The following is a 21,296-nucleotide window of genomic DNA, read 5'->3' on the forward strand; positions in this document are numbered from 1 at the left end:
ATCATAAGAAATGACACGCACAGCGCGATGTGCGCGCCAGTGAAGAAGGGACCGGCAAAATGGTTACGCGGGGGTGCGGCAAAATTAACCGGAGTTGGGGAGAAACTGAGACGTGGCTGGACGTTGCGCGCGATGCCTGTTTTTCGTGTACAACGGAGCGGAAGTTGCCGCATCAAATACGGGAGCTATCTTTTGTCGGGGCTTCCCATCGTCTCCGGAAAGGCTAGCCCGACCGACAGCCAGAGGAGGCTTCACATCTGGCCTCCTCCGTCCGTTCGATTCCGCCGCCCGTGGCTCGCGGATGTGGCCTTCGCCGGGCGTCTCCTTTTCCGGCGAAACCGCGCGCACCGCCGCCAGGAGGCGCCGCCAGTCTCGGCACAAAAGGGCCGCCCCGGCGCGGCCGCAGCCCCATTCACCTGTTGGCGGAGCGATGGCCGGTCGGATCGTGGTGCTGCTGCTCGTGAGCGTCGCCGTCGGCCCGCAAGGTACGCGCCGGAGGAACGGGTTTTTTTCCGACCCTTTCTCCGCGAGTGTGGTTGTGACGCGTTCCTTCGCAGTGGGCGGCGCGGAATGGGGGACAGTAGCTTCCGCTTCGGGCCCGCAGCGCGTGCAGCTAGTTAACGGCGGAAAACCGGCAAACTCTGCGTGACGGCTTGGGTGCTCTAACGGGCCGGATGTATGTGATCTTGACCTCGCTCCGCAAAAACTGTCTGCCCGCTGATAGACCTTCGTCGGACGGGGCGAGGTCCGGCGAGAGTCCTTGGGGAAAGTTGCCGTGACCCACTCTCGGCGGGCCTGCAATTAGAGACACTGACTACTCTGGGCGCCGCTGCCCAGTCACGGAGCGTCCCCTGTCTGTGTCGCGCAATCTTGCGGTCGACGCCGCCATGCGGAAACGTTCTGTGTCACTGGGCGAATATCCACCACTTGTCGGTCGCGGAGAGGATGACGGTGACAGACAGCAGCCGAGATCCAGTGAGCCGGCTAAGTCCCGGTTGTTGGCGACAGGTTGTAAGCAGGGCCTCCGGACAGCAGAAACAAGCTTGGAGTACTGATCCACTCGCTCAATGTATGCAAGTCCTCGCGTGGAATCAAAACAATTAAGTGTGCCCTATGAAAAATTCGGTTTACACGGTGGTGATTTTATTGCAAGTGTGCATTTTCTGGCCGATGTCTGGTGAGGTACGTCAGTACCTCGTCATCTCTCTTAAAGTACTGTCGAGCTTTTTATTTCGACGAGCGGATACCATGTCGCGCGGCAGTTTAGCACCTTGAAGCCCCGCCGCGGCAGGGTGGCTGTATGGCGCTACGCTGCCCACGGGAATCATGACCACAAGCCTTCGCTATCGCGGGCTCGGCGCCAAATTACTCAACAGGCACATTATATGCCCTGCAACATCTCCACTGCTGCATTACATCTGGGGTTTGACAACTACCGCTGAGACTTTGCGCGAAATGACGCCCGTGGCACTGCACAAAAACTGATTGCACTGACTATCAAATACACTGCAGCGGCTAGAAACACACATATTAGAGAATTTTAGAATCATCATCATTGGCTGGACTGGGCCCACTTCAGGACTATGCCCTCTCCCACCTTTCCAAATAACCCTGTCCTGCGCCAGCTGTGGCCACGTTATCCGCGCTAATTTTTTTTTTTATCTCATCCGCTAACCTAACTTTCTTCATTCTTTCGCTAAGGGTATCCAGTTCGTTACCCATAACGACCATCGGTTATCTTGCATTCGCATTACCTGCCCAAGCCCATTTCTTCTCGGTTTCGACTACGATGTCAATAAACCGCGTTTGTTTCCTGACCCTCAATGCTACACCTATGATTTTCCTTTCCATAGCTCGCTGCGTTGTCCTTAACTAAAGCGGAACCCTTTTCGTTAGCCTCCATGTTTCTGCCTCATAGGTGAGTACCGGTTAGGTACAGCTGTTATGTACTTTTCTCTTGAGGGATATTGGTAAACTGTCATTCGTGATCTGAGAGAACGGGCCAAATAAGCGCCCCACCCCAATATTATTCTTCTATAGTTACTTCACTCACGCGATCCGGATCTGCGGTCACTACCTGCCCTAAGTAGGCGTTTTCCCCTTACTACATTCAGTGCCTAAGTACCAACTGCAAGCAGCTGTTGCCTTCCAATACTGTGGAACATTACTTCGTTTTTCTGCATATTATTTTTAGACCTATCATTCTGCTCTGCCTGTAAGTCCTTGATCATGCTTTGCAATTAATCCCTCGAGTGACTTAGCAAGGCAATGTCATCAGCCTATCACAGATTACTAAGGTGTTCTCCATCAACTCTTATCCACAACTGTTCCAATCCAGGCCTCTGAATACCTCCTGTAAACAGGTGTTGAATATTATGGAGGAGTTTAGAGAGAATTATGGTGGCTATACCGCTGTTATAGATGTCTTGTACTATTTTACATAAGGCTAATCTACACCCTGATACCGCAATGACTGTTGAGGTTTCGACTGAGTCAAATGCTTTCTTGTTATCTATGAAGGCTCTATATAGGGGTTGGTTATATTCTGCGCATTTCTCTGCCACCTTATTGGTAGTGTGAATATTGTCTATTATCGAGTAGCCGTTACGAAAGCCTGCCTGATCATTTGGTTGATTGAAGTGTAAGGTTGTCTTGACTCTATTAGCGATTACCTTAGTAAATGCTTTGAAGGCAACGGACAGTAAGCTGATCGGTCTGCAGTTTTTTTCAAGTCCTTGACGTCCACTTTCTTATGGATTAAGATGATGTTAGCATTCTTCTAAGCTATCGGTACGCTTGAAGTAATAAGACATTGCACATACAGGGTGGCTAGTTTTGCTATCACAATCTCCCCACCGTCTCTCAATAGATCTGCTGTTACCTGATCTTCACCAGCCGCCTTCCCCTTTGCTCCTAAGGCTTTCTTTACTTTCTCTTTCGTGACTGGTGGGATGTCCCATTGCTGTGCGCTACTGCCTCTCTCATTAACTTCCTGATTACAGTGGCTATTGTATAGATTTGTGTAGAACTCTGGTTACTTTAACTATCTTCTCCATGTAGCTAATGATATTGCCCTCTTTGTTTCTTAATGCGTACTTCAGATTTTTGCCTATGCTTAGTTTGCCTTTCACCGCTTTTAGGCTACCTACGTTCTTTAGAGCATGCTCGATATTGTCTCCACATTAAACTTCCTTATGTCAGTTACTTTGCTTGTTATCAGTATTATTCGGTACGTGCCTGCTGAAAGACTTAGACCTTAGTAATCCATCAGACCTACCCATTGTTAATGCAACTGCCGTATTGACCCGCAGGCTATGCAGCTATAACCAGAGCACAGAACACTGAGAAACAGCCGCATGAAAAAAATCATAAGATGATAAATAAGAACATAGAATTTAAAGTCAGATAATGTGCAAACTGAAGTATACTAAAGAGCCCGTGTGTTGTGCGATGTCAGTGCACGTAAAAGAAGCCCAGGTGGTCGAAGTTTCCGGAACCCTTCACTACGGCGTCCCTCATAGCCCGAGTAGCTTTGGGACGTTAAACCCTCATAAACCAAGCCAAACCGAAGTATACTAAAGCATGCAAGAATACAGAGTGCACAAAGAAATTGCCTTACATTTTTAAGGAGTTTAACTATTCCTTCTGAAAGAGCAAGAAAAGTAACAATTTTTATAAGTTTTAGTCTGCACACTCGGTGAACAGGCTAAAGTTCGCTGCATGTAATTGTTTATATTATTGCAGTAAAATAAACATTTAATTATGTTGCTCGTTTGCATTTTCTTTATCCACAAACGCCTTTTTCAGTTGCGTTTGTAAGAGTGCCACCCTGCTACTATTTATGTATCCGAAAAAAGAACTGTCTGCAAAGAACAAAAAAAAATTGTATGCATTATTGCACCGGAAGGCGCATGCCGATGCAGTTCGCGGGGTACATCTCCTTCAACAAGAAATGCAGGCAACCAGTGCTCACACTTTAATGCTGCAAGCTCGTATTGATTTGGTACTACCCAGAAGAGGTTATTAGTGCACACACACAGCCCTCCCATCACACAGGATGGAACAGTTTGCACACGGGAGTGTAAAATACTCAGACAGAAAACCCGCTGTTGCTGGTTTACCTTACCTTCATTCTTATATACTCCTCCGCAAGGGTGTTTTGGTCGACGCAGGAGATGAACTGGCAATGATCAAAGTTATCTAGATTGTTATTGCGGCTATTTGTTTTTTCATCAGGTTCACATGCGGTGTTCGGTTAGTTGAATACCTTGATTCCTTCAAAGACACCAAAAATAAAGACAATAGTAAGAGCCACTTTTCCACCAACGCAGATATGAACAACTACAGAACATAAGCCTGAGGGTGCATTGTAGCATCGTCCCTTTACTTTCCTGTAAAAAAGAAAGTTTGAGCAGCTTGGAAGAGTCTTTACAGGTGCTGCTGTTTCACTGATCATAAAGTACATGGTAAGACTTGTAAATCGAGCGCATCTAAATTTATACTGCATTACTCATGTTAGGCTTAGGTACATCACCGCCTTCACAACTGAATCTCAACAACATCTACTCAACAAATACTTCGCTTTGAAGTGCTAAATGATTGTATAATTAGCATTGAAAAACCGTTGAGTCAACAAAACCTAAACAATAGAAACGGAAACTCAAAGTTCGTTTTTGTAAGGGACAGACATATTCCAGTATTTTTGCATACGGCTCATCTACTCCCTTGCGCATGCCTTAGGCATTACAGTTTCAGAATAGGGGGACCCATGCTTGGGGGCCCCCAGAAGGTTGAGGCATCGAAATGCGCAGAACGTAACATGGCGGCGCTCGTCGAAGCGGGGCCTCTCGCTTCACCACCGATCCGTCGTTGCCGTTACACGCTCTCACGTTCATGGCAAACGAAAGGAGCAGGAGGATTTCGCTTTGGCTGAAGATGCCCGCACCACAAATTCTGAGCGATAAACGCATGAATTCTTTATATTCCTCCCGGATTTAGAGAGCTCCTAGGCTTAGCCAGTACGCGTCGTTCAAGCACAGGAAGTTCAAGCACGGGAACAATTTCGGTCCAAAAAGGGGACACGATGAATTGCTATTCCGCTAACACAGTTTCTTTTTATTGATGCAGACGAAACAAAACGGAAAAAAATACATTTGTGAAAGTTACCACTGCGTGTTTCGGCGGAGATGGTGCTGCAAGTAGCAAACAATACGAATGAATTCCTTTTATGTTGCGTTTGTTTGGCTTTTTATAATGAGTGCTGCGAAAAGTGACCAGTCATACCAACAGAAAGTATTTGCATGTTTATTTAGTGCGAAAGCATTACATCACGAAATCTATCCGACTCACGGAGATTGTGGGAGGCTTTACCTTTAGTGTGACCTTGGCCAAACCATAAATATATAAACTAAACATTGCCGCGCCTGGGATTCGAACCGGCGGCGGCGCGAACAGATCAGCTTAGCTGGCCTCTGCACGAGAGCACCATGCTATTGCCGCAGCTGATGACGCCTCGTGTTGAACTGCAACACACTCTCGCGCTGTGCATTGCACGTAGTCGTCTTCATCAACGTCCACGTGCAGCGCGAACAGATCAGATCAACTCTACCTCGATCAGAGTCTAACCTTAATCTAATATCGTCGCCAGGCGTGCCGTCGACCGAGAAATGCAAAACCATGAACCAACCAGGCTAGACACACGCTTTTGCACGTCTGCTCGGTTTAACTTTTGGGGTTTGTAATAGGGGGTAAATACGTTTTCCCCCATTTAACCGCGGTTGGCACAGTTCAAATCCGCCTGGACCCCACCCCGTGATTGCGCGCGCTACCGAGCGCACGCCGACCACGGCGGACCTTGCTCTGAAGGAACAAAGGAACGACACATTGGCTGACACAAACAGGCATTTATTGCTACAGCAACAATAACGCCAGCTAGCAACAAAATACGCTAAGGAATTGAAGTCGTCCGGCAAGGTCACTTGCGAATGTTCGCTCACGCTAGGACAGGGGATACTCCGCGGTCGGACAGGACGAGATGCGGGAGAACCTTCCTCCCCACGAGGTCTCGCCCCGCTGGCTGAGAGCGGAGCGCTGTGGCGACACGTTCGCGCGCAACGAGTGTCCCAGCCCCCGAGAGGATGTGCTCGACCCGCGCGCGCGCAGCAGTCACGCCGTCCGTGGCGCCCCTGTAGCTGCGACGCCTGCGCCCTCCCTTGTTAACAAGTTAAAGTAACTAACCAGGAAGGCGTACATCGCGGGAAATCTAATCAAAGGGGATGTCGTTGGGGAAAGTCCCCAGAAACTACGTTAAAACCCTACCACATTTTTTTTAAATTTCTTCTTATCGTTTCTCTTCTCGGCCATAATGGCGTTGCAGTCAGTGAACCTAAGCCTATAGCGCCGCTGAGTTGGAAAAACCTCTGTTCTAACCGTCACCGGTGTACGCATCCGTATCTTTGAGGCCCCTTATTCTAAAACTCTTTTCATGACAACTGGTTTCTCGGCCTGCTTGGAGAAAATGCCATGTGCTCGCCTATTATTTGGAACATGTGCAGCAGCTGTTGGTCTTTGTAGCGGCCCCAGCGGGCGATATCATGCGCCGCACTCATCTGAGAATTACGCGTAGCACTCCGCAACAGCATGCGTGCGCTAATGGCGGCGACCGTATCGTGCCACTCAGGTGGCGGTGAGAGAACTATGATATTTCGTGGCGCATTTCTTGGCGCTGTTCAGAGCCATGGCGCTGGAATTTCGTAACACACAGCAGGCCGGATAGTTTATCCTCCTCGATGAGCTCCATCGAACAGCGCAAGGAAACGCGGTCACGCTGGCGCGACCTGTCTGAGCTCGTCGAGAGTCGCTATTAACATTGAGAAACAGAGTGAGGCGCCTTTGTTGCACGTGCTTAAAGCTAATGGAAATACAAATTAGAAGTATACAGCAGCTAAGGTCCTTTTGCCGGGCCGGTTGTGAAGGGCGACACAAGTTCTTCTGCATCTGTCGCCTCCGCAACTTATCGCTGCGACTGTGGCGTTCTGCTGCGGAGCATGAGCTCGTGGATTCGACACCCGGCCGCATTTCGCTTAAGCAGAAATGCAAAAAAAATGCTTTTTTTAGAGGTTTCCACACTACCTCATAGACGGTGCGTTTCTTCGGCTTCATTTGTAAAGAGTGGTTCCTATAATAGTTTTGTCGAGTGGCTTTTTCTTCATTGCATCTTTGCACGACCACCTCGTCAGAGAATGGCCGGCATCAGAAACCCCGCAGCTCACGCCCCGCGCGCAGTATCACCGCGCTTCTGTTGTCTGTTGTCGAAGCACAGCGCTGCTTCCACTGCATTACTTGGGCTGCAAGCTAGCGTTACACTGAACGCCATAAAAAGTTTTTCAAAACTTCCAAGAGGGGAATTCGGCACCATGTCGTATTTCCCGGAGAACGCCACTATGGGAATTTCGGCCAGTGGGTGCGCCCTGTGTGCAGTTTGGACGAAAAAGTAAATTCGCCTACGACACATGGTTGGCGCCCCTAGGTGCACTGAACAGTTCGTAGACGCGAAGCCCCAACGGTAGACTGCACTGAATGTGCTAAGATAAAGAAAGCGCGGTGAATTCCACATGAAAGCTGCGAACATCACAAAACGCCTCCTTCACTCGTTTCATCGCCCCTGCGAATCACTAATACGCTCGCCACAAGGGATGGCGGCGGGCCGACCGTGCAGTCGCGCTTTTCACCACGCCACCTGCGTCGGATGCATGTACGGCACACAGCCTAGTTCACGGGACGCGCTCGACCCAAACTCCCTTGCGGATGGACTGTCACGAGGCCAATGCCACTTTCGCGCACTTGTGAGGACAGCGGTGTTGGTCTCTGAGGAGATGCCCTCGACTCAGCGTGGCAAGCTCAGCCAGAAACCAAGTACAAAGTGACAAAGGGGGTTGGTTGTTTGGTGCCCAGCTTTCGCCGGTCGCAGGCCAGAGAATGGGTCGGAGACAAAGGTTCACAAAACAAAACAAACTTTATACAGCAAAGGGACGACACAGAGGATTTTCTAATGACTCGTAATAACATGCGAATTGATTTACAAAACAATGCCAAACATGCAAAGTTTCACATGAGAGAGAATACAATAAAATAGAAATAATGTTCCTGAAGTGCACTAACACGGAGGAGCGATAAATACAAAAGAACACAATTTGTTCACCGGGCACTGCGACAGTCCGACGACCGGAGGATCCGGCAGGGCAGTCCCGAAAACTTGCTCATGCTGCATCGCTGGTCTGTGGCTGGACGTGTGGTGTTCACTCGAGAGACGTGCGCGCTTCTCCGAAGCTTAAACGGCGACACGGGCCGACTGGCAGCTCTCAACATCCTTCATATACAGGCGCGCGCCGCGTCTGTTCGTTCTTCGCGCCAAGGCAGGCGCGCACAAACACACAGTATTAACTGTACAATTCCCTTCTAATCCTCGCGCCGGTCGCGCGTCGTCATTGGTCAGACTTGGAGACTGGCGTCCAGAGCATTCGATTTCGTTCTTCCGACCAGGCGGCGCCGGCGCGCGAGCGCAGTGGAGAGGACAGCACTCGGCACGCTCAAGGCTACGCCCCCTCTGTCGGCAATGAGTAACATTTGCTCCAAACTTCTCGAATGCTCATTGGCGTGCGCGGACGTGAATCCTTTGGCTCCGCGCCGGCGAGCGAAGTGGAGAGGGCAGCAACACACACAACGTTGATGGCCTCCGGGGTTCTTCAATGTTCCCGAATTCTCTTGGCGCGTGCTGGCGAGATTGTTTCCGCGCTGCGCCGGCTTTCCGAATGGGCCTCGAATTTTGTGCCACCGGGCTAGTGGGTTCGTTCTCACACTGGACATCCGGGAGCGCTGACGCGCCTGCCAAGCCACGGGGTGCTGGTAGAAAACAAACTACGCAGCCCATGCTTGCGCGGACCGCATGCCACACCTGTCTCCCGAATGCAGCCAATCCGTCCAGCCCACCCCTTCTGATTGAGTGCAAAGTACTCTGTAGACCGCGCGTGCCACAACCCGGGTTGTATTGAACCGACCGGCTCCTGAGACCGCACTAAAAGAGTTTCTGCCCATGTAGCGTTATCGAAGAACAGCGCACCGGACAGGCCCACGAAAGGCAGACGGATAAGGACAAGCGCTGACCTGTTGTCCCTGTGGTTCCGTTGCTCTGTTCTTCGTTAACAAAACGGGCAACCAACTAGCCCAGACTGCAATATCACTGCCCCCATAGCGTATGCAGAAGAGGTGGGTGAGCCGGCTGTAACCCCCGGCAACCCTCATCAGCTAGCGCAGATTCAACCACTAAATGCTGTAAGCGTCTTGGGGCCTCTCCGCAAGAATAGGAAGTTTGCGCACGCTTGTTTGGTGACAGCGTGGCGCTTAATATCTTTTTTTTTAATTAGCACCTTACGCCCAACCACTTCGCCACACAGAAATACGCACATATGCTGTTCGTATTTATTGCGAAGAAATGAGAAAATAATTGCGCCTGTGCTTGTCGGCTGCACAGATGCAGAGGGTAACGAGTGCCTGATCTTTATTGAATGTGCTCGGCGACGCCTGGCTCTGACACTGCGTCGCTACGCGCATGCTTTGAGCGTCTATTGCTATGCAGAACAATGCGCACTGTCTTCTTTTTGCAGGAATCGCTGGTGCGTACTACGGCAAGCTGATCGGGCCAGTGAAGACAAACGCTCACGGCTTCTCTGGCACGGTGTACGCCGCCACTGAGAACAGTGTCATCATCACAGATCTCAACTACGATGGAGAGGGCCCAGGTGCGTCGCTGGCGAGGTGTTGCATGCATGTTGCACTAGTCGCGAGACGGCCTTGGGGTGCATTCGCAGCATGGAGCGCGCGATGCAAGGGAGCGCCATTTCTGTCGTGACGTCCACAACGCCCTGTGTCTCATTGCTTCTGTGGTTGAGAGAGGTTGGCGACAAAACACTTGTACATCTTTGCTGGGACAAAGTTTTTTGTACGCAAAAAACAGACTTACCACATACTTTTCAGTGCGTCCGATCTTATTCTGCGCTTGGCCTCGCCCACTGCCATGATTGAATTCGCGTTTTATCGTTAGTCCAGAGAAAAAACGCGGTTGTTAAGGAAACCTTGTCCGCAACTGAACACGTGCGTGAAAGAACCAAGAGAACGTTTTCACTTTTTTCTTGTTAAAACTACTTATTAAAAATTAGAACTAAAGAACTACAAAATTCAACTAAAAGATATTTTGCAGAATTAAGTAATTATTGAAGACCAACAAACACTCCGAATATCCTGGAATTTCGTCAACTAGACCAGAAGTTATTGCTCCTCTAATGTGCGCCATAATTATGATTTTTGGTCTTGCTTTAGAGTGCCGGTTCTAAATAACTAGCCACTGAAGCCAAAAACACTCCTGAGATCATGACATTGTACACGCCTTCTAAATGCTGCAGAAGCAGCTGCTTTTCCTGCGCGGTAGTGTTTTCGAAATACTTCGCAAAGACAGACAAGTCCAACAAAAACACTGTTTTATGCACTGTGTATTTTGCATCCTGATTGACATTAACAATGCATAACATTGAAAATCAAATAGATTACTGCTTCCATTGAGCTATAACTTGGTTTTCTAGAGCAAACGGGCAACCCCGGGCGATCGCCCAAACGTTGCCAAAAACGGCCAGTGGCCGCGGCCGGCGCAGGGCCTTAAAACCCTGCTTTTGCCTGCGGTTTCCAGTTTTGTGTACGAAACAAGGCCAAGTACGCAGCGTCTAGACGACCATCCTGCGCGTACAAAGTCATGTGTCAGTTGCAGGCAGGCGAGGGCTGCACGCGGAGCACGGCGATCGTGGGAGCACTCAGTCTATCGCTCGATATTCCTTCCGCTAAGAAAGATTGCCGCGCACCACGTGCGCGGCAATCTTTCTTGAAGAGCGGCGTAAGCCACTTGCACATCTGCCTGAACTCCTGCGTGACGCAACATGAGGTGGATAGCTGCACCCCGCGCCACGCATGGCTGCACTTGTGGGACGCCGAATCCGCCATGTCGCTCAGCTGGCATCCGTGTGGACGCATGCGGGGGCGCCATCCTTGCCGCGGCCGAGCATACGTGTTCTAGAATGGCGCCGCCTACGCATCTGCTTTGGAAGGAAGCGGAAAGGGAATCTGGAGCAAGCATAGCGGCTGCAGGTTCGGACCGCGAAGTGGCTAGGGATTTGGCAGGCACCCTTTGGTCATGAACAACAGCTGGCCAGTACCCCTGGTTAATAGTGTAGGTCGCATCTTCCTGCTGAGCCCCTTTATAATAGGGGATTTTATTACTGTTTGTAATACCAGCACTGTCCCTTTATTATTTTTTTCTTACGTTCAGCAACCTCCCGCTCGTCTGTATTACTTAGGCACGCACGAAAGACGTGCGCTGCATGGTCTGCTGCGCTTCGGCAAAATAACGAGACACTGACTCCAAGGGCTGCCTCAAGGCCGTTAACAGAACCGGCGAACAATGGCAGCTGCCTTGCCTCAGAATTACGCCAACGGACACCCAAGGACAGCGAAATGAACGAAGCAGTTCCCCCCCATGTCGCCCGTGAACAACGTTCCCCTCAGGTTAGAGAACTGCCCCCACATTAGCCTTGGTGAACACTGAATTTCCGCAGCCGCTGCGGCCGCTAGTCTTGTGCTTGTTACCCTCGTATTCGCAGCATAAATGCGCTGCATTTAGCTTTCGTAATGTATACGGATGTAAGCCGTTGTGTCGCTCAATGGCGCCCAACCGAACAGAGAAGGCGCGAAACAGAGGCGCCACCTTCGCTCACTGAAGGGAGCACGTATTTTGTTGCAGAGGCCTTCTTCTGGGTTGGCACCGGCCAGGAGCCTGACAGCAAGGGCCATCAGATTGCGGACGAGAACGGCAGGTGAGTGTTTCGTTTCGTGAGCGACGGAAGGCCATTCGCCCAGCCCTCGCATTTAGGAGTTCACCGCTCTCTCAGGGCGCCCTTTCCCGTCGCTTAATAATAATAATAATATTAATAATATAATAATAATAATTGGTTTTGGGGGAAGGAAATGGCGCAGTATCTGTCTCATATATCGGCGGACACCTGAACCGCGCCGTAAGGGAAGGGATAAAGGAGGGAGTCAAAGAAGAAAGGAAGAGAGAGGTGCCGTAGTGGAGGGCTCCGGAGTAATTTCGATCACCTAGGGATCTTTAAAGTGCACTGACATCGCACAGCACACGGGCGCCTTAGCATTTTTTTATGAAGGCAAAACGCTAAGGCGCCCGTGTGCTGTGCGATGTCAGTGCACGTTAAAGACTTTCCCGTCGCTTCGTTTTGCTTCTGGAGGAAGAAATATGACATCCGCCCGTCTTGAGGAACTTGGGCTGAATAATAGCAGGCGTTCTGTGCGTATTGATTAGCGCATGAAGGGAGATAAAATCAGATATATTGCGTGCTTCGCCCAGCACAGTTAAGAGCACGCAGCGGAGTGTACTATGAGTATACGGAAACCAAGACCTCGGAAGGGGACACGCGCACACTGCGAATGCATGAAAGCCACTTCCCCGCAGCATGCAGGTCCTGAAGGCTTACAAGAACGCCCGGGTGCTCCTCACCTTGCCCAAGAAGATCACCGACTATCAGTACCTGGGCATCTACTGCAGAAAGTTCGGGGTAAGATCTCATGCATTCCCTGGTCCGACGCTGATACGAAATGTTCAAAGCTTTTATCTCCAAAACGGCTCTCTCGCTGGAGTCACATCTTGAGAGTTGTCGCCTATCGCGACCTCACACTGAAATACAACAGAGTTGTTGAGAGCAGCAGGACTCGATTGCGAGCAAAGCGAGTACAGTTTATCGGCTTCCTGTGTGGCTCCCGGATTCGGACGCTTGACACGAAATAGCCGAAGCGACTGGGTGTGGCCGCTGAGACAGGAGACCAGTGCTGATTTACCCGTCGGCGGACTAACATCTTGTGCCAGAGTATAAGGGAAGTCGCTGGTCGCGGCTTCAGGGGGCTGATGTATATACGGCGTTCGGAAGCATATGATCAGCGGTGTACGAAAGCCGTTTTTGCTAAAGATTGCGCAATTAAGAGAACACAAAGTGAGATCGTAATGGCCATAGTCAGCCTCCTAATTAACTATAAACACCTAACATTTAGTGCATTAGCACGTATAGTGGGCATTTAGCCGTTGTCTGTCAACTGCTTTGTGGCAGGCTGCTCACCTGCCCAGACGTGTGTGTGTGTGTGCGCGCGCGCGTGTGTGTGTTTGTGTGTGTACACCTAGAAGCAACCTGCCCGCCGGGGCAGATAGCAGTTAAATTGATTTCGAGAGGTTGTTCGGGAAGAGCAACCTGGGTTTCAGCCCAACCAAGCAATCCAAGTTCCACTGGTTCCAGCACCTGCCATCGAAGAGCAGTGGCGCTTCGCTTAACCGCTGCACCACTGCACCAGGAGCGGTATGACGACTCCCATGGATCTATGAAATGACCGATTCCGCAATATGGGTATTAACCTATTACTGCTATCCGAACAACTGCCTTCCGTGTACACTGGATCTGAACACCGGAACCGAAGTGCTAGCGCACCTATTTATCTTGTTGCCTAACAACGCTAATCGCCCATCATTTTTTAATCACCGCAGTTATTGAACATGTGTATAGTGGCAACTTAAAGGCATCATTAAATGACCACATTTGCTGCAATTATCATATAACGAGCCCTTGTTCTGAGGTGTTCGCCTCCAAATTGCCGACACAGTTTGTGTAGTGTCACACGCCCGCAAGACGATGGATGTGGGCGAAAAACTCCTGCTCCCTCGTGCGGCGCAGCTGTTCGGCGATTCTGAAGTGAAAAGGAAGCCGTCATCACCCGTTGCCCTACGCCGGTGGCCGATGGAACGCCACACGCGGCAGCCGGGTCAGCAAGGGTTGAGCGCCGATCGTCAGCGCCGTGCATACGTGACTACGCGGTCTGCGCTGGAAATTTGGAGGCGACTATATCGGAACACGTGCATGCTGGGATAATTCTACGAAATGTAACGGCCTAGGGATACGACCCCCTCTCAGTTTCCACTACGATCATGCACGCAAACTGCAGGGGGTAAAAAGCTCATTAATTGAGTTCGCTAATCACGAGACTGACGACGACAATTGTCTTCCAAATTAGCGTCCGCTTGGTCGCGTAATTAACCCGCGTGCAGAAAACGGTTTTCGCGTACCGCTCGCCGTTTGTTAAAAAAAGAACAGAAAGCGCCATTTTGAACATCCTGCATGACAGTGCGAGAGAGTTGACTGTACTTGGCTAGATCTGCGCGTCGAAAGCGTAGCTTTGCAACACAACAGGAGGTGCATCGCAACGCAACAGCACTGGGTATTTTTTCTCCCGGCGCCGACCATCGCTGCAGGCTAACTTCGGTCATGTCACCATACCGAGTGGCTTCGAGCTACCGAAGGAGCAGAGCCTGGGGAGACTAGAAACCAAAGCGCACGGGGCAGAAGCCGCCGAGGTCGTCCTCAAGGACAGCGCGACCATCGAGCTGAAGCAGTTCAAGTACGACGGCCAGGGTCCCGGTAAGTGCGCGTTGTGCAGCCATGCCGTATTCCCCTAATCGATAGGGTCCCCCTATACTCTATCTAGGCTTTTGGTAAAGTTAACGGCGAAAGAAGCTTTGGGGGCGCAATGCTCAGCGCTGAGAAACCCATCAGCTCTGTGCGAAGAGGCTCTGGGCCTTGCGGAAGCCGCCTTGAAATCAAACAAGCGGATTTCTTAAGGAAAGTTCGCTATAAGTGGTGGTGCAGAACCACACAGCCCTGTGATGGGAATTCCCTTGTGACATGGGTATAAACGGCACTATAGGTTTACGGTGCGGTCGCTTTGCTACTGTTGTGACAACAGCTAGTCATTCTTAATGTGGCAGATCTTAAACCCCCACTCACCGATTTCGGCGATGTTTGTCTGTCTCAATCCTGCTTATGGCAGGTGGCTTACCTGCTGCTGCCAGGTGACAACCACGGTCCAACTTTATATATATATATATATATATATATATATATATATATTAGCGGACAAGGTAAAGTAAATGAGGGGTCCCTTTGACAAACTTATGAAGGGAGCCAACAGTCACCGAAACCAAGGTGCATAGGGGAACGTTATTTTTTTTTAATGTGTTGTGCTTATGAGTGGGATAATATTACTTATATTAATAAATGGCTTAAAGAAAATTACTTATAAAGCAGCAGAAAAAACAACCATGCCGCCGGCGGTATCCGAACCCACGACCACCGAATATTGCGTCCGGTGCTCTTACCAACTTACGGCGCTGGTGAACACTCTCAAGGTTAGCTTACAAGCAAAAACATAAATACCCACGAAAGCAGCAGATTGGACAGCCGTCGCCGTAGCTCAGTTGGTAAGAGCACCGGACGCGATATTCGGAGGTCGTGGGTTCGGATCCTGCCGGCGGCATGGTTGTTTTTTCTGCTGATTTATAAGTAATTTTCTTTGGGAAACGCTTCATTTAGCCATAGATTTATTTTGAGTCGACGTTTCGGACAGAGCCTGTCCTTTCTCAAGACGAGAAGGGAGCACCGGACGCGAAGGTTAAGTGAAGTAGACTCTTCTCAAACAAATTTATTGTCGACGAGTCGACCGCGGTGTGGTCTTCTTCAGGACTGCAGTGATATCGCGTCAGATTGAAATTTTAAGATTGTGAGCTGCACAGGAGAGCGATAAGGAAGGTAGCAAGCAAACAGCAGCTACATTAAAAACAAAACAAAAAAGGGCGTGAGGGGAGCAGACAGCGACAGGACTGGGGGAGGAACAAAAAAAGAGATGGAGAAACGAGAGAGACGGGGAGGAAGGCGGTACGGGGACATGAGCAGCGCGGCAACGACAAGCCTACGAAAACAAACAAACAAACAAAATACAAAGATGGGCTCCGCTGCGCAAATGACCCTGGCGGCGACGAACACACGAAATCGGGCGCCTTTTAAGGGGGGAGGGGGGTCACTAATTCCCCGTGAGCTGACAGTTGGAAATGTTAGGGAAGGGATGGGCTACGTCGTCAAGAGCACGTGGATAACAACGCGCACGAGGGGTCTGCGTTTTAGTGGACAATGCTTCCTCCCCGCGGCCCAGGCTGATTCTCCCTGGGCGGGTCGTCGAACCAAGTTCGTTGGGAGTGCCTGCTTGCAGTGGCGGCGAGGCCAGGCTGGGTGCTAAGCTTTCAAGTTCTCGCAAGAACGAAAAAAGAAACTAGCAAGGAAGGACGGTCAAGGTTTCGAACGAGGCAGGATAGTGTAAGGAGGGGCATGAAGGACTGGGATGCTGTAAAGGGCATATATCAATGTTCGCCAATTAACGAGAAGCGTACGATTGTTTTTTTGGAAGGCGTGGATAAAAGAAAGAGCAGCAGACTTTTCGTTAAGACCATCTTAAATAGTATTAGACTTGTGGATAAAATAGGATCCACGTTGTTCACGTTCTCGCGTGTTTTTGAAGCCCCCCTTGAATAACTGTTACTATTCGTTGGTCAAATGAGTGTCCTTCGTAGTTTACCTGCTTGGATGAGGAAAGAGAGAGACTTTGTGTGTGCGCGTTGGTTGTTAAACCAAATGCAAAATGCAGTGTCTGTCTGTCCTATGCATTGCTGGTTACAGAGCGCATTCAAGGAGATCAATATTGTTTGATGAGTCGCAGTCCAAGTTATCGTTGATTGCATGCCGGAAACATGAGCTCATACTCGTTTCGGAACACTGTCTGCAAGTGTTTGCAAACTTCGCAGCGACCTTTACCACAGGGGCGGCATTCATATTTTGGGGTGCTGTGTTTCTTGGAGTGGACTAGATTGTTCAGAATGTTTTTGGCAATCCTGTAAATAGCGCGGGGTGCGCATGTAAATATATTAGATAGTCGTTGGCTTTCTTAGAGGATATAATAGTGCTTACTAAGATTTCTGTTTATGTTCGGTGCGTTGAGGCTGCGAATAAGGGGTGCTGGTTTTGCAGTGACGGGGATGGGAGCTTTGAAAATGTAGATATTTTTGGTCGTTGGTTGGTTTTTTATAAACAGTTGTGCGAAGTGGCCCCTAGTCTACCAAAATGTCAGCATCAAGAAAAATGATTCGACTGGTTGAGTAGGTATGCGTAAACCTGATGTTTGGGTTTGAGGAGTGCAAACTCTCAATGAAAGGAAAAGTTGTTGCTCTGTGTCGGTCCATATTATAAAAATATCACCCAAATAGCGCTTGTAAAAGTACGGCTGAATTGGACAAGAAAGAAATTTTGACTCTATATGATGCATGAAGATGTTGACATAATTTGGGGCCATTCTTGTTCCCATAGCGGTGCCACTTACTTGTAGATAATATAGAAGATCGAATTCCTTGCTAGTTTTCTTTTTTCGCTCTTGCGAGAACATGAAAGCTTTGCACCCAGCCTGGCCTCGCCGCCACTGCAAAGAGGCACTCCCAACGAACTCGGTTCGACGACCCGCCCAGGAGAATCAACCTGGACGGGGGGTGGGGGGGAAGAGAGAGAGAGGAGCATTGTTCACTGGAACGCAGACCGCTCATGTGCGTTCTTACCCACGTGCTCTTGACGACATAGCCCATTCCTTCCCTAACGTTTCCAACTGTCCTTTCACAGGAAATTAGTGAAACCCACACAAAAGGCGCCTGGTTTGGCCTGTTCGTCGCCGCCAGGGTCATTTGCGCAGCGTCGCCTCTTTGGCCACACATCGACAGGGGCGCCCAACTTGTATATTGTTTGTTTGGTTTCTTAGGCTTGTCGTTTCCACGCTAACATGTCCCCCGCATCGCCTTTCTCTCCCCCTTCCCGTCGTTTCTCCATGTTTTTTTGTCTTCCTCCCTCAATCTTGTCTGCTGTATGCGTGTTACCTACCTTTTCGCTCTCCTGTGCAGCGCACAAACTGAAAACAATGTCACTCTGACGCAATATCACTGCAGTCCTGAAGACGGCACCGCGGTCGAAACGTCGACAATAAGTGTCTTATAGAAGTGCCTACTTCACTTTACCTATATATACGTCTACGTTTATACTACTACTGACCGTGCCAAGATTTCTCTTTTCGCTGAATTATATAGTAGTATAAATAGGGGTATAAACGTAGACCAACGTTTGAAGCGATTTATTTGACGTTTCAACCGTGGAACGGCCTTCGTCAGAATGTGACAGTCTGACAAAGGCCGTTCCATGGTCGAAACGTAAAATAAATAAATATATGAAGGCAGCCACCAGCCAGCGATATATATATATTGTAGGGGTGTGTTTATTCGGTGAACCCAGATGATTCCAGCCGCTCAGGGGAGACTCGCAGCGAAGCGTCAGGCGTGGCGAAAGAGCAAGGCAGCGAACAACTTCTTCGTCCTTGAGAGCGGCAGCACGCGACGCATGTCAGTGGTTATATCGATGAAGATTACCACACTACAGTTTCCCCCCGGGCAGAGAAGGAGCCATCCTGGCGACTCATGGTGCCGAAAGGACAGACGGATCGTAGTAGGGCTTGATTCGGTCCACATGAACTATTTCGCGTCCACGGCGACGCAAGTCCGCAGATGGCGTAACGGGCTCAACTACGTAGTTCACAGGAGATGTTTTTTGAAGCACTCGGTATGGACCGTGATACCGAGCAAGAAGCTTCTTTGACAGGCCGGCGGTTGGGGCAGGAACCCAGAGCCACACCAGGGAGTTGGGCGCATATGAAGGCGCCTCACCAGTGTCACGATGGTGTTTTTGTTGCCATTGATTTTCCTTTGTGAGCGAACGAGCGAGCTGACGGCATTCTTCTGCATACTGGGCGGCGTCCGAGAGTGGCGTCGATTCAGAAACATCAGGGCGGTAGGGAAAAAGCGCGTCCATTGTGCAGGTTGGCTCGCGCCCGTAAAGAAGAAAAAAGGGAGAGAATCCAGTGGTGGTCTGTATCGCAGTGTTGTACGCGTAGGTTACGAAGGGAAGAACGTGGTCCCAGTTGGAATGAGCGTCGTTGACGTACATGGCCAGCATGTCACTCAGAGTACGGTTGAAGCGTTCTGTCAGGCCATTCGTCTGAGGGTGGTAAGAAGTAGCGGTGCGATGAATGATGCGACATTCTTTCAGTAGGGCCTCGAGAGCGTCGCACAAGAAAACGCGTCCGCGGTCACTGAGCAGTTCCTTCGGAGTCCCGTGGCGAAGAATCAAGTTGTTGAGAATGAACAAAGCAACGTCTCTTGCAGAGGCAGAGGGTAACGGTGATGTTTCAGTGTAGCGAGTCAGATGGTCTACTGCCACAATAATCCACCGGTTTCCAGCAGGAGTAGTCGGAAGAGGGCCATAGAGATCTATGCCAACGCGGTCAAACGGACGAGCAGGGCAGGGTAACGGCTGCAACGAAACAGAGGACTTCTGAGGAGTTTTTCGGCGTTGACAAGATTCGCAAGCGCGCACGAAATGTCTTACGAAGCGGTACATTCCACGCCAGTAAAATCGCAGACGTAGGCGTGTGTAGGTTTTCAATACGCCACCGTGAGCACATTGTGGGTCACCATGGTACGCAGCACAAATGTCGGCGCGGAGATGACGCGGGATGACTAGAAGCCACTTCCGTCCATCAAGCAAATAATTGCGGCGATAGAGAAGACCGTCACGAATGGAGAAGTGGTGTGCTTGGCGGACGAGCGCTTTGGAGGAATGACCGGGAGTAGGACTTGAGAGAAAATTCAAAAGTGCATTGATCCAGGGGTCATTCCGCTGCTCGGTAGCCATGTCGATAGTTGTAAGAGTCGACATATCGTAGGCACAGACGTGGTCAGACGAATTATCTCTAGGCAATGGCGAGCGGGAAAGAGCATCCGCGTCCGTATGCTTCAGCCCTGATCGATAAATGACATGAATGTCAAACTCCTGGAGACGAAGAGCCCAGCGAGCAAGGCGACCGGATGGGTCTTTCAGAGAGGCAAGCCAGCACAAAGCGTGGTGATCGGTCACAACGTAAAACGGTCGACCATACACATAAGGACGAAATTTTCCGATAGCCCAAATAATGGCCAAACATTCCCTTTCTGTGACTGAATAATTAGATTCTGCCTTTGTCAATGTTCGGCTGGCGTATGCCACAACATACTCGCTGTAACCAGGCTTACGTTGGGTAAGGACGGCACCAAGCCCAATACCGCTGGCATCAGTGTGGATCTCCGTAGGCGCAGCCGGATCAAAGTGGCGTAGAATGGGCGGCGAAACCAAAAGGCGGCGTAAAGTGTCAAAGGCTTTATCGCAGGCTGGAGTCCAGGCGGAAAGGTCGGAGCTGCCGGCAAGGAGCTGGGTCAGAGGAGCGATGATAGAGGCGAAGTTCAAGATGAAACGTCGAAAGTAGGAGCAGAGGCCGATAAAGCTCCGAAGCTGCTTCAGGGAGGTTGGCTTCGGGAACTCTGCAACTGCGCGAAGTTTGGTGGGGTCGGGAAGAATGCCGTCCTTAGAAACTACGTGGCCTAAAATTGTGAGTTTTCGAGCGGCAAAGTGGCACTTCTTCAAATTCAACTGAAGCCCAGCGCCGGCGAGACACGTGAGGACATCCTTTAGGCGGAGAAGGTGAGAAGAAAAGTCGGCAGAAAAAACTACGATGTCGTCCAGATAACAAAGACAGGTCTGCCACTTGAGTCCACGAAGAACAGTGTCCATCAGGCGCTCGAAAGTAGCCGGGGCATTGCAGAGGCCAAAGGGCATAACGTTGAACTCGTATAATCCATCCGGTGTTATAAAGGCAGTTTTCGAGCGGTCATTATCAGCCATCGGTACCTGCCAGTAGCCGGAGCGCAAATCCAAAGAGGAGAAATACTCGGCTCCCTGTAAACAGTCCAAGGCGTCGTCGATTCGCGGCAAAGGATAGACATCTTTGCGCGTGATTTTGTTAAGCCTACGGTAATCGACGCAAAACCGGATGGAACCATCTTTCTTGGTGACCAAAACAACCGGAGAAGCCCATGGACTGTTAGATGGCTGTATGACGCCCCGGCGAAGCATGTCGTCCACGTTGTCAGCAATGACTTGGCGCTCAGAGGCCGACACGCGATAAGGACGCTGTCGTAAAGGTGCGTTTGTACCAGTGTCGATTGCGTGCGTAACGACAGACGTGCGACCCAGAGCAGTGTGAGGAAGGTCGAAGGCAGAAGTGAAGTTCCGTAGAAGAGCAGCGAGTTGATCGCGTTGTGCGGGTGGGAGATCTGCGTCAATAGCTTGTTGAAGAACATCGGGTGGCGTCGAAGCGGTCGCTGTATCGCAAGAGCTGAGCACATTAACTTC

The 21,296-nt window shown here is 50.3% G+C and overlaps 1 protein-coding gene across 1 annotated transcript in view; it reads left to right on the forward strand.

The window, feature by feature from the left end:
* The first annotated feature begins 332 nt into the window (after nt 1-332).
* LOC144112438 (protein Skeletor, isoforms B/C-like) overlaps nt 333-21,296 on the forward strand; it is a 32,064-nt gene continuing 11,100 nt past the window's right edge. Inside the window, exons 1-5 of the mRNA XM_077645280.1 lie at nt 333-485; nt 9,663-9,797; nt 11,843-11,915; nt 12,569-12,671; nt 14,408-14,573. Of these exons, the coding sequence (XP_077501406.1) occupies nt 431-485; nt 9,663-9,797; nt 11,843-11,915; nt 12,569-12,671; nt 14,408-14,573 (532 nt within the window). The 5' untranslated portion in view covers nt 333-430. The remainder of the gene's footprint in view (nt 486-9,662; nt 9,798-11,842; nt 11,916-12,568; nt 12,672-14,407; nt 14,574-21,296) is intronic.

Source organism: Amblyomma americanum, chromosome 1, assembly GCF_052857255.1.
Source record: "Amblyomma americanum isolate KBUSLIRL-KWMA chromosome 1, ASM5285725v1, whole genome shotgun sequence".
NCBI classification, from domain to species: Eukaryota; Metazoa; Arthropoda; class Arachnida; order Ixodida; family Ixodidae; genus Amblyomma; species Amblyomma americanum.